This window comes from Megalobrama amblycephala, linkage group LG19 (assembly GCF_018812025.1).
Source record: "Megalobrama amblycephala isolate DHTTF-2021 linkage group LG19, ASM1881202v1, whole genome shotgun sequence".
NCBI lineage: Eukaryota > Metazoa > Chordata > Actinopteri > Cypriniformes > Xenocyprididae > Megalobrama > Megalobrama amblycephala.
Genome location: NC_063062.1, coordinates 32,721,219 through 32,740,979, shown reverse-complemented (window position 1 = coordinate 32,740,979; position 19,761 = coordinate 32,721,219). Strand labels below are relative to the sequence as shown.

At 36.7% G+C, this 19,761-nt stretch overlaps 1 protein-coding gene across 1 annotated transcript; it reads right to left on the bottom strand.

Moving 5' to 3' along the window:
- Positions 1-1,283: 1,283 nt before the first annotated feature.
- LOC125254246 (NACHT, LRR and PYD domains-containing protein 12-like) lies at positions 1,284-18,210 on the bottom strand. Its single transcript, XM_048168783.1, is given in 9 exon segments — positions 1,284-1,373; positions 1,375-1,474; positions 6,584-6,754; positions 7,273-7,443; positions 7,777-7,947; positions 9,710-11,518; positions 11,887-13,743; positions 14,923-15,030; positions 18,150-18,210. Coding segments are annotated over 8 exon segments (4,404 nt in total). The 5' UTR covers positions 14,973-15,030; positions 18,150-18,210; the 3' UTR covers positions 1,284-1,298.
- Positions 18,211-19,761: the final 1,551 nt, after the last annotated feature.

Below are 19,761 nucleotides of genomic sequence, written 5' to 3'. Positions count from 1 at the left end.
TGAAAACCTTTGCTAGTGTTCTGGAAGAATGAGTTGATTTGAGACATGAATGAAGTGTTTTGGTAGATTTAGTGCATTTTGAATGTGAAATTAACTGCTGTGCCAAGATGAAAGTTGGTTAGGAGAACTGTGTGAAGAGTTTTGAAAAACTGCAGTGATCTTTCTGAATTACATTTCTGAATATAATTACATTAAATAAATGTCTACAAGCACAAACTCTTCCTGTCCTTCACCTCAAGTGAGAATAGTGTTAAAATTAGAGTTGTAGTCCTCGAGACCGATCTTAAGACCATTTTTTGAAGATCTTGGTCTCAGACTGAAAGGACTCAAGATTTTATTTCAAGACCGGTATGATTGCAAAAAAAGTACCTGTAAAAGATCTTGATATTTATATTATAACATATGATCTAATAAAGCAATATCAAAGAGGGCTGTTTTCACATATATGAGCACAACTGCAAACATGATATTGATTTTTTACAAATGTTCAATGAACAAAATTTTATTTTTAAAACATTAATCTCAACATTATTTATGAATTTGTAATTTTTCCTATTCAGATGCAACTTCTGTTCCACCTCTGCAGTGTAAAGATGAATTTTGTTGTTAGTGATTTAAATCGATTGGTAACAGCTCTATATAGTGTCTTATTATTCTAATGGTAATTATTGATTATAAATAAGACGTTTCTCAGGCAGTAAATGTGGATCTTTCAGAAGGATTTGAGGAGTGCTAGTCTGGTCTTGGTCTCAGTTTAGGTGGTCTTGACTACAACACTAGTTAAAATGCTTTAAACTTTGAAACTTTGAAGCACTGTGTGTGTGTGTGTGTGTGTGTGTGTGTGTGTGTGTGTGTGTGTGTGTGTGTGTGTGTGTTTGTGAGTGTGTGAGTGAGTGTGTGTGTGTGTGTGAGAGTGAGTGTGTGTGTGAGTGAGTGAGTGAGTGTGTGTGTGTGTGTGTGTGAGTGAGTGTGTGTTTTTACAAAATTAAAAACAATACTTTAGAAAGTGTCAATGCAGAAAGATGAACGTGATGAACAGTAAGAATGAATTCAGCATGTTCTTCATTTCTCAGTTGTGTTGAGCTCGAGTCTGTTTAAAGTCAAGAGACTGAAATGTTGATTGTGTGAAAGTGTGTATTTCAGTGTGACTCTCAGTCCTGCAGTATCATGTGACTGAGGAGCAGCTCATGTGTTCAATCATTTACAGCTCAATCAGCTGAACTCACAGCAGCAGAAAGAGGCTGAACACTTCAAATATACTTTACATTGAGATTCATGTGTGAGAGTCAAATATGATCTTACCACAGTATCTCCAGTTTACAGTGAGGATCCTGTAGTACATCAGACAGCAGATTCACTGGTTTTCCTATTTTTATTCCCAGACAGATTCAGTTGTCTCAGGTGTGAGGGGTTTGATCTCAGAGCTGAAGTCAGAGCAGCACAACCTTCATCTGTGACTCCACAATCATACAACCTGTAGAGAACAATGACACACTCTTCACTCTCTCAGTTCAGATCATTTATAAAACTTTCTGTAGATTTCATCATAAATGTGTACATGCTCAAAAAAGCTAGATTCTGTGTACACACAAAAGTGTTCAGTTTTATAAAACCATGTGTTTTGCTTTACTACATGTTCAAAAAATTTAGGTTTTTGGTTTGATTCTGGTCTAAAGCTCAACAAACAGATAAATTAAGTAGTTAAAGGGTGTTTTTTTTCAATCTTGTGAAACCTTTTTTATCAACCAAGAACTTTGAAAAAGTAATTCATGCATTTGTTATTTCCTGTTTAAACTATTGTAATTCACTTTATTATGGGATTAACAGCTCATGTATGGTTGACGAGATCACGTAAATCTCAGCACATCTCCTGTCTTGATCTCTCTCTAGTGGTTTCCTGTAAAATTCAGAGTTGAATTTAAAAAATATTAATTTTGGTTTTTAAATCACTTAATAATCTAATGTCAGTCTATCTCACTGAGTTGTTGCACTCACACAAATCACGCCAGAACCTGCGCAAAAATCTTTCATATGGAGCTTACAACGCCTAGTTTTACTATTCATAACCTCATCTGCATATCATTTACATGCATATTCTCATCCACGTGACACCATGTTAACACCGTCAAAGGTACGAGACATTGGAAAATATTAGATACGGACTATAAATGCTGATTGTGCCACACACATTACATTGATAAAATCATCCAGTATCCTCTTTATGATTTAGAATAAATATATCAAAATATCCATAAAAACAAAATTGTAGATATAAAATACTTCTCAGATAAAGTTTTTAGAGTAGAGATTCATTCATTTCCACTGGCCAAATAGTGTTTTAATTGTTTTAAACAAATCAAATCAAATCTAAGCAGTTTTACTGATAATGTGATCATATCTTTTAGGATGTTTATAGGCTATTTTTAGTGGAAACAGATCCTACTTGTTTATTGCAGAGTAAATATACAATTGACTGACAAAGTATTTTAAAAAGTAAATGTGCAAATCTTGCCATAATATGCATCACTGATCATCGTTCTCACTAAAATATTTAGTCATAACATGAGATCTGCAGTTTAGTTTGAAGAGGAATTTTTGTGCTCCTGGGATGCTCCGATCAGGATTTTGGCAGCCGATACCGAGTACCGATTTCTTGTCATGGTGATCAGCCGATACCCGAGTACCGATTTCAATGCTTCACTGATTTGTAAGCTCTTTGATCACCTTTTTTCCAGATAAAAAAATACTATAGATGTTGCCTTTATTATATTTTTGTTCCATTTTTATGGTAATGTATGTAATGTAACTATAGTTTTAACAGGGCACTAAATCACAACAATTATTCATTATACAGTGAATATTTTAATATGCCTTTAAAATGGTGTTTCTGCATAGAAAAAAACAAACAAACAAAATGAAGCAGTCTGATGCAGCCCACAAGGTTTATTTAAAAATTGTACAATAGTAAAATGTTGATGACAAAATAAACATTTAATCTCCTAAAATGGAGAAGTCTGAATTAACTTAAACATTGTCCAATACCAGTCCTAGCAGGACAACATAACCAAGAAAAATACATTTAAAGTCCTAAAAGAACAAATCGGATAAGTGTGATGCAGCTCATTAGGTTTACTTAAAAACTGTCCCATAGTAAAATGTTGAGGACAAAATAAACATTTAATCTCCTAAAATGGAGTAGTCTGAATTAACTTAAAAACATTTAAACTCCTAAAATAACAAATTGGAGTAGTGTGATGCAGCTCATTGTGTTTAATTAAACATTGTCCAATAAGACTGAAGAGAAAAAAAAAATAGAAACATTTAAACTACTGAAAGAACAAAATGGAGTTTGATGCAACTCATGAGGAACTCAATGTTATTTAAATATTGTTCAATGTTAGAGTGAGAACAATGTAAAATAGAAACATTTAAACTCCAAAATGGATAAGTCTGATATAACTCATATGGTTTTTGTCCACATCTTCCAATATAAGGAAAATTTAATTAATAGAATCATTTAAACTCCAAAAAGAACAAATGGAGTAGTTTGGTACAAAAAAATAACAGGAATATAATTAAGTGATTGTCAAGCTACAGAGTAGTCATTTGTCCCCTTTCTACTTAATTAGATAAGGCAAGTTTTTTTTAATAAATATAAGTTTTTCTGCATTTTGGGAAGACAGTCTATTCCTCTTCTCATTCAAAACGTGTGCGGCTGTGCTGAATAGCCGCTCACTATCGGCACTCATCGATGGAGCACTAAGGTAGACTCGTGCTGCCTCTGCCAAAGTGGGAAACCGGCCTTTGTTCTTCTCCCAAAACACCAGCGGTTCAGCAGATCTTGGGATGACAGGCTCAGAGAGGTACAGATTCATCTCAGGTGCTGCCGAATCACTTTCGCTGTATGCATCACTGCCACTGGTGTCCTTGAGAATTTCCTCATGCATCTGCTGCAAAGAACTAGATGGAAGAGCTTTTGGTGTGGCCACAGTTCCTCCCATATTCTCTCCAGAGCTATGTCCCCGCCTCACTTGTACATCAAGCGCTTCACTGAGCAGTCTGTGTGCCTCTGGTTTGATTTGATCATCAAAATATCTATCCTTGTACCTGATTTTGAGGGGGAAAATAACCATCATTAGTAAATTATAGCCTTAAATTATACTATATTTAATTTAATACTTTCACATACTATAACACATTTGTCACACTCAAAGCCTTTTTTTTGTTTTAACTTGATGTACAATACCATAATTATATGTAACCCTGCCTGTGTAAACCCAGCTAAAGTCTTTGATTTACTGTTTTCTACATACAATCACCCTATATAATATATCAAAAACATTCTGTGAAAAATAACTTTGATATCTTTAATATTGACTGAGTAAGACCATTTCAAAGATTAAAATTGTAGGGAAATTAATTAAAAAAAAAACTTTAATGCTGTTATCTCATGTGATCTCATTAGATTGAGATTTTATGATGGATTTCACAGACAGGGTCACATACTATATGAAATATAATCTAATATACATTATATCTACAAAATTAAATAAGACTTACCTAGGATCAAGGACCGTAGCCACAACATATACAGGTTCCCTGTCAATGTTGGAGAACCTTCTTACAACAGCTTCGAGAAGTGTTTGTTTCGACGTTTTTACTCCATGGTCCGAGTCGGAATCTTTCTCAAGGAGACGCTTCAGGGCACTGATGGATGGGATGACGTCAGCCGCGGATGATTTTAATGAGCTAATCTCTTTGGTCAACTCTTCAAAAGGTGCAAGGATGGAAACCATATTTTCAATTAATTTCCATTGTGTTGCATTTAGATTCGGGATGTCATAGTCAGCTGTGTATGCCATCAGAGCATGTTTTTGTTCCAGCAGAGAGTTGAGCATATAGTAAGAACTATTCCATCGTGTGTCGACGTCTTGCTGCAACCTTTTAAGAGACTGACCAAGTTGTTTTTGAATATCTCCTAAACGCGAGTAAGCTTGGGGCGAGTGTTTAAAATGCCCAACAATGCGCCGGCCAATCGCCACAGCGTCACGTATAGCCCGCTGTGATAGAACTCCCTCATGAACCACTAAATGGAGAGTATGTGCCATGCACGGCACGCTGCGAAAACTGCAGTCCCTCATGGCCTTTGCTATATTCCTTGCATTATCGCGTAGCACGACATGCACCTTCTCTTCAGGTATGTCCCAAGCTTGCAACATGTCTTTGTATTTAGCGACTAAGCCTCAGCAGTGTGTGCGCCAGGAAATTCTTGGGAGTGGAGAATCACTTGCTTCTTTTGAAAGTCTTCCGTTATCCACTGCGCTGTCAAACTTAGCATTGACATAGGGGATACGCTAGAGCTCCAAATATCAGTTGTGAAACTCACCGCAGTCACATTTTCGTGAAGGAGACTGTGTATGTGGCTGTAGACAATTTGATATAACTCTGGAAGAGCAACATCGGTAAAATATTTGCGCCGTGGCAGTTGATAACGGGGTTCAAGATGTGCTAAAAGGCGTTTAAATCCAATGTCTTCTGTTACTGACAAAGACTGGTTGTCAATGCAAACAAATTCCATTATCTTCTTGGTTATATCCTTAGCTTTCTTGCTGTCTGGTGTGTAAAGTTCATGTTTTCATGAGTGAGAGTCGTATTACTAGTTGTTACCGTTGCCTTTTTTGCAGTTGCCAGTTTTTCATCAGCATAAGTCTCGCGGTGGCTTGTTCTCAGGTGCCGAATCAGGTTCGTCGTATTGAACGTTTTGGACAATACTCCTCCACGAGAGATTTCTTTAGAACATACACGGCAAATCGCGAATTTTTCATTGTTTCTCGCAACGTCATAGAAATTCCACACAGGTGAGGACATGACTGCAGCGCTATGTTCCCGCGCGTCCTCACACTCACGCGCTGACGTCATCAAATTGCGATCGGTTCGTGAGATCGGCCAAGTTAGTGAGTACCGATCGAGTCATAAAATATGATTATCGGCCGATACCGATCTCGGGCCGATCGATCGGAGCATCCCTAGCTCCTATCACTCCTCACTATCATTAAAACAGCGTGTCACAGGAAAAGTGATCAAAAGTTGCACATCCACTGTCTAAATTCATATAATTTCTGTTTAACTTCTGCATAATGACTTTCAGTGCTTATCGCCATTAATGAAAGTGGAATATTAATGTAAATGTGTTTATCAAAATGAAAACAGAGTTTAAAATCGTTCTGTTTACTTCATTACTTTTCTCACTCTAATAAAAGAGTTTGTACTCATGGGTCAGAGTTTGTGTGCAGGTTAAGTTAACATTAAGTTTGTTTTTATAAATCCCATATTTTGTGTAGGAAGTGGCGTACGGCTCTTTCAGGACATGTTTTGTGTGTAACGGTTATAAATGAGGCTCCTGTGCTGCGTTTCCTAAAAGCATCGTAAGCCTAAGAAGTTCATAAAAACAATCATACGACTATTCTTAATATTTCGGTCTGTTTCCCAAAGCATTAATGAACTCACAGCAGCAGAAAGAGGCTGAACACTTCAAATATACTTTACATTGTGATTCATGTGTGAGAGTCAAATATGATCTTACCACAGTTTCTCCAGTTTACAGTGAGGATCCTGTAGTACATCAGACAGCAGATTCACTGATTTTCCTATTTTATTCCCAGACAGATCCAGTTCTCTCAGGTGTGAGGGGTTTGATCTCAGAGCTGAAGTCAGAGCAGCACAACCTTCATCTGTGACTCCACAATCTCTCAACCTGTAGAGAACAATGACACACTCTTCACTCTCTCAGTTCAGATCAGATCAGTTTAGCAGTGAATCCATTATTAAAGGGAAAATACAAACTTAATTATCACATTTTGATTTGTGCTTTGAGATGTAAAATGTCACAGAGCACAAAAGATGATGTGTGTGTGTGTGTGTGTGTGTGTGTGTGTGTGTGTGTGATTTTAAAAAATGAAAATCAATACTTTAGAAAGTGTCAATGCAGAAAGATGAACGTGATGAACAGTAAGAATGAATCCAGCATGTTCTTCATTTCTCAGTTGTGTTGAGCTCGAGTCTGTTTAAAGTCAAGAGACTGAAATGTTGATTGTGCGAAAGTGTGTATTTCAGTGTGACTCTCAGTCCTGCAGTATCATGTGACTGAGGAGCAGCTCATGTGTTCAATCATTTACAGCTCAATCAGCTGAACTCACAGCAGCAGAAAGAGGCTGAACACTTCAAATATACTTTACATTGTGATTCATGTGTGAGAGTCAAATATGATCTTACCACAGTATCTCCAGTTTACAGTGAGGATCCTGTAGTACATCAGACAGCAGATTCACTGATTCTCCTATTTTATTCACAGACAGATTCAGTTCTCTCAGGTGTGAGGGGTTTGATCTCAGAGCTGAAGTCAGAGCAGCACAACCTTCATCTGTGACTCCACAATCACTCAACCTGTAGAGAACAATGACACACTCTTCACTCTCTCAGTCCAGATCAGATCAGTTTAGCAGTGAATCCATTATTAAAGAGAAAATACAAACTTAATCATCACATTTTGATTTGTGCTTTGAGATGTAAAATGTCACAGAGCACAAAAGATGATGTGTGTGTGTGTGTGTGTGTGTGATTTTAAAAAATGAAAATCAATACTTTAGAAAGTGTCAATGCAGAAAGATGAAAGTGATGAACAGTAAAAAACTGAATCCAGCATGTTCTTCATTTCTCTTTACACTTCAAATATACTTTACATTGTGATTCATGTGTGAGAGTCAAATATGATCTTACTCCAGTTTCTCCAGTTTACAGTGAGGATCCTGTAGTACATCAGACAGCAGATTCACTGAATTTCCTATTTTATTCCCAGACAGATTCAGTTCTCTCAGGTGTGAGGGGTTTGATCTCAGAGCTGAAGTCAGAGCAGCACAACCTTCATCTGTGACTCCACAATATCTCAACCTGTAGAGAGATGAAAATCAAACAGCATAATAAATAGTTAAACTATCAAAAAAACATCAAACAACTTTCAATTCCAATATAATTTAACAATGTCAAATTATTTTCCAAGTTTCATGGTCAAATTCACACTAATAAAAAAGGTTAAGATTGAATTAAATTAATATTCATGTATTTATTAACTTTAAACCAAGGGTCTTCAACCGGGGGTCCACAGCGGTACTGCAGGGGTCCGACAATTAATGTTTGATCACAGAAAATGTTTTGATCTCTTGAACTCAATGGCCAATCAGAGGAGTTTCATTTAGTCAGAATCCACTCACACACAAAATATTCATATCAATAAATTTTTGAAATTCTATTCCAATTATTTGTAATAGTAATGACTTATTAAATAATCTTAAATGTCTCACTGTACATTGTTATTCTTGTTATGGTGGAGCCGCTGCTACACATTACATCTGCTCTTTACTGGAGAACCTGCACTAACTTCAGATAATTGTTCATCTGACAGTAAAAATTAAAATGTATGACTCTGCTATGTTAACCATACATCAAATATCTTAAGTTCTTTTATGTCATTCATTTAAATGTTTAAATTCCTTCTTTATGTGCGAAAACACTGACTTTATTTGAATATCTGAAGGAATTTTACATTGTGACGGTTTAGAAAACACATCAAAATACTGACCACTAAACTCTGGACAACTTCTGCAGCTCTGAAGATTTATGAACTTTTATAGATGGAGCTGTTGAATGCTTGAATCTGATTGGTTGACGAATGTTATAATGTGTGTGATTATTTTCAGGGAAACACACGACTGAAGTAGTTCTAGCAGGTCTTGACCACATTACAGTTCATATCACTTCACCAAAGTTATTTCAGTTATTTCATAAGGTCCTTACAGCCTACAACTGCAAAAGAAACAAAACCCACAACGACACTGACCAAGCAAATAAATATAGTAAACAATATGATAAAAACAATCAAATACTGTCAAGGTTTTTGCCACAAAATATGTTTTATTATGTCCTGAAAGGTCATACTCACTTTCTCCTACTCTCTCTCACATACAGTACACACACACACACACACACACACACACACACACACAGTACAAACACACACTCACACAGAAACGTGTTGTCCGCGCTGCTCTGATGAATTAATCAGGTAAATAGTTTAGTAACTTAAAAGCTACATGACATTTCTCACCAGTGAGGAAATAACTGTGCAGTTCTTGAGGTAGATAAACTTACAGTTTCATATTATTAGAGACAATGCTGCTGAACACTGTTGAGAGACACACAGACTCAGGTAGACTAATTCACATCTGCTTATTCTCTCTCTCTCTCTCTCTCTCTCTCTCTCTCTCTCTCAACTGCATTAATAACTGTATTATTCTGCTATCAATGGCTCAAGCCTCTGTTACTAGTTCTGAAATGACGCATTGGGATTAGCAACAGAGGATTGGGATGAGATGAGTAAGAAATTAGTCCCACACAAGAGTGTTTTAAGGACAAGAACATGACAAATGTCTTGAAATACAACATCTGAACAATGTTTTGAGGTGTGGTAACTGTAGTATAAGCAGAATAATTGACTCCGGGCCGTTGAATTATTAGAAAATCCGCTTCGAGTCGTGGCGCATTACTAATTTGGGTGTGCATTATTTTCTAATAATTCAACGGCCCGGAGTCAAATATTCCTTACTTATTCTTTTAATGTTTTAACAGTGAAGTGATTGTTCTCAAAGATACTTACTGAACTGATCTGGATTCTTTAATCACAGGCAGCAGCTTCAGAAAAACCTTCAGTTTTTTAGATTTATCGTTTCCTCCAACAAATGTATTAATATCAAACACATCCAGCTTCTTCTCTGATGTCAACAACACAAAGACTACAGCTGACCACTGAGATGAAGAGAGTTTGGCTTCCTTTATTCTTCCAGATTTCAGATACTGTTGTATTTCCTCCACTAGTGAATGATCACCCAGTTCATTCAGACAGTGGAACAGATTGATGGATTTCTCTGGAGAGTCAATGGTCCTGATCTTCTTCTTGATGTACTCAACTGTTTTCTCAATGCTGTCAGATCTGCTTCTTGTCTGTTTCATTAGTCCTTTTAGGAGAATCTGATGAGACTCCACTGACAGACCCAGAAGAAACCGCAGGAAAAGGTCCAGATGTCCATTTTTACTCTGTAGAGCCTCATTCACAGCTCTCTGATGCAGCTCAGATAATGAAACATGTTCTGATGAATTGTGTTTAAACCTTTCCTTAACTTTAGACAGCAAACTCTGTTTAGTGATTGGCTCAAACACATTTCTGTTGTTGTTTGTACAGGAGAGGTGCACATATAGAGCCGCTAGATGTTCCTGAACGCTCAGATGAACAAAGCAGAAGACTTTCCCCTGATACCAGCCAAACTCCTCTCTGAAGATCTGAGAGCACAATCCTGAGTACACTGATGCTTCTGTCACATCAATGCCACACTCTCTCAGGTCTTCCTCATAGAAGATCATGTTGCCTTTCACAAGCTGCTGAAAAGCCACTTTCCCCAGTTTGAGGATCATGTCTTCATCTGTCACGTTCTTCTCATAGTCCTTCTCATGTTTGATGTTGGTCTGAAGGATCAGGAAGTGTGTGTACATTTGAGTGAGAGTCTTGGGAATCTCTCCACTCTCTGCTTCGCTCAACATCTTCTCTAGAACAGCGGCTGAGATCCAGCAGAACACTGGGATGTGGCACATGATGTAGAGGCTCCTTGATGACTTCAGGTGTGAGATGATTGTATTGGCCAGACTCTGATCACTGATTCTCTTCCTGAAGTATTCCTCCTTCTGTGGCTCATTGAAGCCTCGTACCTCTGTCACTCGATGGACACACTCAGAGGGGACGAGATCAGCTGCTGCTGGTCTGGAGGTGATCCAGATGAGAGCAGAGGGAAGCAGATTCCCCACAATGAGGTTCATCAGCAGCACGTCCACTGAGGCTGATTCACTTACATCACACAACCTCACATCGCTCTGAAAATCCAGAGACAGACGACACTCGTCCAGACCATCAAAGATGAACAACACTTTATATTTGTCACTGGATATTTCCATTTCTTTTGTTTCAGGGAAAAAGGCATGAAGAAGATCAGAAAGACTGAGTGTTTTGTCCTTCATCAAATTGATCTCTCTGAAAGGAAGTGGAAATATGAGCTGGACGTCCTGATTCTCTTTCCCTTCAGCCCAGTCCAGGATGAACTTCTGCACAGAGACGGTTTTTCCAATGCCAGCGACTCCCTTTGTCAGCACAGTTCTGATGGGTTTGTCTTGTCCAGGTAAAGGTCTAAAGATGTCATTGCATTGGATCGGTGTGTCCTCTGTTGCTGCTCTCCTGGATTGTGTCTCAATCTGTCTCACCTCATGCTCATTACTGATCTCTCCACTCTCACTCTCTGTGATGTAGAGCTCTGTGTAGATCTCATTCAGGAGTGTTGGGTTTCCCTGCTGTGCTGTTCCCTCATACAGACACTCAAACTTCTTCATCAGATTTGATCTAAACCTGTTGAGGACTTCATGGCTGTAAAATTAGAATACCACATTATTACATGAGTTAATAAGCACAATGTCTCATTCTGTATCATAATTAATGCATATCTTTTACAGAAACGTTATACCTCAGATCAGTCTGTGTATCTCCACTCTTAAAATGTATTTTATGATCCATAGACTCGTCACTCCTCATAGACACACTTAATCATTTACACTGCATACAAAAACTGTACATTTAACTAAGCTGTCTCATAAATGTTTGCCTGTGTGAACAACACTATATACTTTAAAAAAATGAGATAAAGATAAAAAAACTATAAAACAAATTAAAATAATAATTATTCATTGTTTAGTATTTTACCATATTAGAATCATATTTTAATAGAAATGTTATACCTGAGATCAGTCTGTGTATCTCCACTCTTAAAATGTACTGGTTGATCCATAGACCGGTCACTCTTCATAGACACACAGCTGGGCTCTGGTGAGTCTGACGGTTTCTTTTTAGAACTTAATTGTATCGGAGGATCCATAGACGCGTCACTCCTCATAGACACACAGCTGGGCTCTGGTGAGTCTGATGGTTTCTTTTTAGAACTTAATTGTATCGGAGGATCCATAGACGCGTCACTCCTCATAGACACACAGCTGGGCTCTGGTGAGTCTGATGGTTTCTTTTTAGAACTTAATTGTATCGGAGGATCCATAGACGCGTCACTCTTCATAGACACACAGCTGGGCTCTGGTGAGTCTGATGGTTTCTTTTTAGAACTTAATTGTATCGGAGGATCCATAGACGCGTCACTCTTCATAGACACACAGCTGGGCTCTGGTGAGTCTGATGGTTTCTTTTTAGAACTTAATTGTATCGGAGGATCCATAGACGCGTCACTCCTCATAGACACACAGCTGGGCTCTGGTGAGTCTGATGGTTTCTTTTTAGAACTTAATTGTATCGGAGGATCCATAGACGCGTCACTCTTCATAGACACACAGCTGGGCTCTGGTGAGTCTGACGGTTTCTTTTTAGAACTTAATTGTATCGGAGGATCCATAGACGCGTCACTCCTCATAGACACACAGCTGGGCTCTGGTGAGTCTGATGGTTTCTTTTTAGAACTTAATTGTATCGGAGGATCCATAGACGCGTCACTCTTCATAGACACACAGCTGGGCTCTGGTGAGTCTGATGGTTTCTTTTTAGAACTTAATTGTATCGGAGGATCCATAGACGCGTCACTCTTCATAGACACACAGCTGGGCTCTGGTGAGCCTGATGGTTTCCTTTTAGAACTTAATTGTATCGGAGGATCCATAGACGCGTCACTCTTCATAGACACACAGCTGGGCTCTGGTGAGTCTGACGGTTTCTTTTTAGAACTTAATTGTATCGGAGGATCCATAGACGCGTCACTCCTCATAGACACACAGCTGGGCTCTGGTGAGTCTGATGGTTTCTTTTTAGAACTTAATTGTATCGGAGGATCCATAGACGCGTCACTCTTCATAGACACACAGCTGGGCTCTGGTGAGTCTGACGGTTTCTTTTTAGAACTTAATTGTATCGGAGGATCCATAGACGCGTCACTCCTCATAGACACACAGCTGGGCTCTGGTGAGTCTGACGGTTTCTTTTTAGAACTTAATTGTATCGGAGGATCCATAGACGCGTCACTCCTCATAGACACACAGCTGGGCTCTGGTGAGTCTGACGGTTTCTTTTTAGAACTTAATTGTATCGGAGGATCCATAGACGCGTCACTCTTCATAGACACACAGCTGGGCTCTGGTGAGTCTGATGGTTTCTTTTTAGAACTTAATTGTATCGGAGGATCCATAGACGCGTCACTCCTCATAGACACACAGCTGGGCTCTGGTGAGTCTGACGGTTTCTTTTTAGAACTTAATTGTATCGGAGGATCCATAGACGCGTCACTCCTCATAGACACACAGCTGGGCTCTGGTGAGTCTGATGGTTTCTTTTTAGAACTTAATTGTATCGGAGGATCCATAGACGCGTCACTCTTCATAGACACACAGCTGGGCTCTGGTGAGTCTGATGGTTTCTTTTTAGAACTTAATTGTATCGGAGGATCCATAGACGCGTCACTCCTCATAGACACACAGCTGGGCTCTGGTGAGTCTGACGGTTTCTTTTTAGAACTTAATTGTATCGGAGGATCCATAGACGCGTCACTCTTCATAGACACACAGCTGGGCTCTGGTGAGTCTGATCTCTTCTGCTGCACTGAACTGTAAGAGGGGATTGTAACATTTAAACTATAACAATTGGTTCACCTCTAAAATCACATTAAATTTAAATAAATATATTATATACAACAAACTGCAACAGAAATTTCCTCAATCATTAAACTGACTTCTACTAAGAACCATTTCAATCTGTAAACATACAGGGACACAAAATGTAACTAAATTAGACACTTATAGCACATGAGCAAAAAAGTATTTATAAAATATTTAATATTGTTATAACATACTAATATAAATAACGAGAATTTCCAATTTTATGCAAATAACATATTGCACATTACAGGAGTTCTGTTATTAGTAGCACATCTTTGCAAAACTCTGTATCTGAGGGGAGGCAGAGACATTGCTTTCCTCATAGTCATCGACAAGACCTTGGCTATGTCTGAATCTGACAAACTTGATGTCCATCTGTCAATAGCAGACACAGAGAAAGAGTGAGGGCATTATAATGGACACCAGTTCACATGTTCTCCACCGCCAGTACTAGCTGTTCCCACACATGTACCAAGATGTCACAGTTTTAATACATGCCTTTTTGCTTTAAAACATATAGACCTATAAACATATTTACTGAACACTTCTATCTTTCTATACCCGGTTTCACAGACACGACTTCAGCTAGTCCTAGACTAAAATGCATGTTTGAGCTGTTGTAACTGAAAGTAACTTGTACTGACAGATCTGAAAATATGTCAGTGCCATTGTTTCGTCTCAAGATGCACACCAGCAATGATTTTTTTCTAGTGAACGTTTATAAAAGCTTCTTAAATATCCTAATTGAACTAAGGCCTAATCCTGGTTTAGGCTAATCCCTGTCTGTGAAACCGGGCCAACATTATGTAAATATGGAATAGTGGAAACGGATCACTTGCTTCTCATTATGTCCACATTACCACCTTTTTTTCAATAATTCAGTGTTCCAGAGTTCATTATTCTGCATATACCACACAGTTATCATATAACATCATAACATTTTAGTTTTTGTCCCAAAAGAACTCAAGCAATTTCAATGCAGTTACTAAAAGGAGGGAGTTAATACCATACAACTCTACAATTATACTATAAAATCAGCGTATCTTTACTTAAATGGAGTACCTGATTTTACTATGATATTTTACTGGTGTATGAATATGTACCATTTCAAGTTTTTAATAAGAATACCTGATTTCAGGACGAATATCTTCATCACAGGTTGTCTGAGTATCATCCATATTGAAACTGCATTGGTGGATCACTTCCACTTCCACCGTCACCAAAACAATCACAAATCTAAAACACAGAGTCACAATAATAGTAATTAGTGTTTACAATTAGTTCTTTTTGAAAATATTATGCAATTATGTAAACATAACATTTGCAGAATATGATCATTTAAAGTATTCTTTATCAAAGTAATAAATATCTGATCTACTACATTTTAGTCTTCAGACTCTTCTGTTGTAGGCCTGAAGAGTTTTGAAAATGTCTACTAGTTTTGATAAATGTATTAAACTAATTGTTAAAAACAACAACTGAAAACAGAGAATTTGCTGACTGTACTGCAGTATAGAATTGGTTTTCAAAATCTTGTCATCTTGTGTAGGGACACAGGATGATGTAAGTCCTACATTATGAAAAATCACCTATGTTAAAATTACAGAATCAGCCATATTTAAGTCATTTTAATTGTTACTGGAATAGTAACAATGGTAATGCCAATTGCCAACCCACTCCAGCCTTACTGAACGTATTTTACAAATAATCATCCATAACTAGTTGGTGGTTTTGTGTTCGCACCCTATTTGGTATGGACCAATTATGGGAGGGAGTTTTGATGTCAGTCCCTCTTGAAATCTCTTTTATAATTTATATATTTAAAAAAAAATATTCAACTTTATTCAATTTTATATGGAAAAACAAGCCTCACTATTCACTATTATATTTTATGTAATTAGTATTAGTATTAAATATTATATTAAGCATAAAGATAAGCTATGATATATAATTCCAAATCTTATTTTTGAAAAAGTTGGTGGTATAGATTTTCTTTTAAAATGTGACTTTGAGGTTAACAAACTCCCTATTTAGTTATCCAATTTTCATAGACAGGCTCTTTTATGTTGGCTTCTTATATACAAACATAGCTTCCTCCCCCACAAACAGTTAATTTGGAATAATAAAATCATTAAATATAAGAATAAATCAATCTTCTATAACAATTGGTTTAAAAATGGTATTTTAATGTTCTCACAATTTATAAATGACGAGGGCTACTTATTTACATATTCTGAATTTTTACAGACATAATGTATTTCAATATCTCCATGAGAATATAGCTTCGTATTTGATGCAATACCAGCAGGTTTTTTGAGACTTCTGCAAGGCATCCGTGAATCTCACGAGTAATCAACGTTTAAAAAAAAGAGGTCTTTTAGACAGTGTTGATATTAAAGATAGTAAATGTAATAATACATTTTTCAGACATTTGATTCATAGTCCTGCTGTTATGACAGAGACACCGGAGGCAGAGATAAAAGCAGTTTGGGTGTTTATTTAAACAATCAGCAGAGCAAACGGTAAGTGAATGGTGAGTAAGATGATCTTGAAGATGAATGAGAGGTAATACTGTCCTTTTCTTTGTGTTGCAGATGATGATGGAAGGAGACGCTGGAGATGGCAGACAGGAACACTCACACACACAGGCAGGTAGGAACACGAGGAGATCTGGAGACGATGGAGACGAAGGAGACGAAGGAGACGAAGGAGACGAAGGAGACGAAGGAGACGAAGGAGACAGGTAAGTATCGCTTTGGGAGTCCTTGAGGTAAGTATACAACAGGTTGTATCACAAACGAGACCGGACAGTGAGTGTGTGTGAGTGTGGGGTTTAAATGCTGGAGCTGGTGACTGTGGTGATGAACTTCAGGTGGCGGTGATTAGTATTGATTGAGTGCGTGGGTAAGGGAGTGAGGTGGAACCTGACGTGTCTGTGACACCTGCAACATTTCGACAAAAATACTTTTGGAATGACCATTTTGAGAATATTAATTTGAGATTGATTTGGACTTATAACAAATAACAAATAACCAATATCACACACTTTAAGGCTGACATGAAGATTTATTTTGAAACCTTACAAGGACTCTCAAACCGCAAAGCAATCAGAAATATGGACATTTACAAAGAATTAAATTCCTCTTCTTTAACTATACATGTATACCCTCTTCTGATTCTTCTTCTTCTTTTCTTTTTTCTTCTTTAATTTGTGAAAAAAAAAAAAAAAAAAAAAAAAAATCTAATATCTTGATATGAATGTTATTGTTCGTCATATATAATACTCAAGGTTAAAATGTTATTGTTTTATGATACTATATGAAACTTCTCGGAGTATTATTTTTGAAACATTTATATCTGCTGAATACGTGTGAAATTTGTACAATTGTACAATTTTGGAAATTAAAAAAAAAAGTTCTGCAACGGGAACTGGGCTACTTTAACACTTTAACTGGGCTACTATAACACTGTTGCCGCGGGTTGAAGCAACCCCAAAATGACATTATATTTAGCCCCTGAAATGCGAATTTGACCAGGTGAACTCAGATGACCACGATTTTACTCTCCAAAAAGCGATTTTTACCAAGGGACCCCCCTGAAGCTCAATTGGGTGGGTTTTGTTGTGAAAATCTGGCAACCCTGGACGGTTATAGAGTTGCGAATTGTAACATATTAATAAGTTGCTGATATAAATGTAATTACGTACTACCAGGATTATTTTCAGTTAGTATGTTTAATAAGTAAAAGATTTTTTTTTATTATTAAGTTACTCTTGGAAAGCAATATAAGCAGAATATAACAGTAGCCTATTAGCCTACGGATGCTAAAATGAAATGATATAATGAAATAATGAAAAAATGTAAAAAAAAAAAAAAAATACAAAAAAAAAAAAGTGTTTAAAAAAATCGTTTCACAGTAAAAGTTTAAGAAAAAAATAATGTAGTTAGATGAAGTGGTGCATTTCCATATACGTAGTAATGGGCATTTTGAAGTAATTTGGCAGCTTGAAAAAAAAAAAGAGAGAGAAAGAAAAATAAACAGTTCGAACATCGTTGCAAATTAACACAATTTTAATCCTCACTACACAAACATGTAGTGTTGGAATTATGTGCTAATAAACAAATTTAAATTCAAAAACCCAAGTTAAAATGGACAAAAAAATAAAAAAAATAAATTAAATTAGGCCTACGTATATTTCCATAACTGGTCACTGCCATAGGCCTCAGTTTACCGTCCATCAAAAGCTGTAACGTTAACTGCGCTCGATCTTGTACAGTGAAGACTCACCACAGTTTACAATAACCAATATGTAACAACATACTATATTTATGCAGGCTGTAAGCTTTGATACTCACTCTTTATCCTATCCTCACAATGCCTCAGTTCTTTTTTGGTAGGATACAAAATAGCTCCCAAAGATAAACTTTCACTTTCGATGGTCAACTCCTAACAACAGTGGAATAAACCATTGCAGCTTCAGAGGGGTGCTTTGAGTAATAAATCTAACAGTGTTTTATCTAGAAACTGCTCCACCACAGTCCCAAATCACATATCGCAATTATTAAAATATTCCTTACTATCATTACTTTGGATTTGAATATTTACGTATATTTTTAATGGCTTGTTTTGATGTCGGATGAACTGTTCTACAGTAGTATTAATGATAGCCAGAAGGGGGCGATGTTGCACTTAGACCGAGACTAAGTGACTCTCTCCTTTGTGTTCCACAAAAATAAGACATATGGGTGAGTTAATGATTTATAAAAAAAATCTTACCCTTGAAAACGGAGGACAGAAGAATATAGCAGATGAATTGGTTTTCCTTTATAATTAAAATGTAAGTTCCTCACTCTTGTATTATCAGGAATGTAAACCCCTTGGGTGAAAAAAAAGGTGACACAAAGATGTAACCCACAATTTCAATAGCATAGACAAAACTATTTTTAATTACTTTTTTTTAAAAAAAAAAATACATATTATGGGCCAAAAAAGGTTTAACCCACACTGAAAAGTCATGAAATGCCCATGAGAAGGATGCAACACTAGAGAAACTGGAAAATTAAAGTATGACCATTGGACGAGAATTACTGATTGGGTCAGCAGGGTCCAGCCAATCCCTCGTTAACAATTAAATATCACTTGTTTATATATTGATTATACATAAAATGAATAGTAGTTAATAAGATAGACGTGGTTTGTCATTGGTAAAATGAGACTGAAAATTTAATCAGAATATTGTCTCAAATTATGCATGTGCTGTATAATATATAGTATTATTGTAGCAAAACTGAGCACCTGTGACAGTGGAAGGTGTAGAGAATATTTCAGTAAAGTCACTGAGAAAATGTATTAGGATTTTCAAACTTGTAGTTTTCTTTTCTCTCTCACAAACACAACAGTTAAATTTGTACTAATCTTACTCTACGAATTCAAATTATTAAACTCATAGGCTCAAATTTTTGCTGATCATTCAAATAAATGACCTGTAATGAAAAAATTCTATCATCCATAAAAATGACTTCTATCCCTCTCTAACATACACTGTAAAAAGAAAACTGTAAAATGTACGGTAACTTGCTGGCAGCAATTAGCAAGTAAGTTGCCATGTTCTATTCCACAGTACGCTTACTGTAAATGTAATCACAGTACTTATTTTGTTATGTTTATTATTATACAGTAATTTTACTGTAATAATAAACACAGTAACAAAATAGTAACTGTAAATCGAATCACGGTAACTATTTTTACTGTGTTTATTATTACAATCAAATTACTGTATAATATTAAACATAGTAACATAGTAAGCATGCTGTGGGATAGAACACGGCATCTTACTTGCTAATTGCTGCCAGCAAGTTACAGTACATTTTACAGTTTTTTATTATTACTGCTGTATTTTTATCACAGCAAATATAAGATTACTGTAAACTGCTTTAATTGTGTACTGTAAAATGAAGACATGGTTTT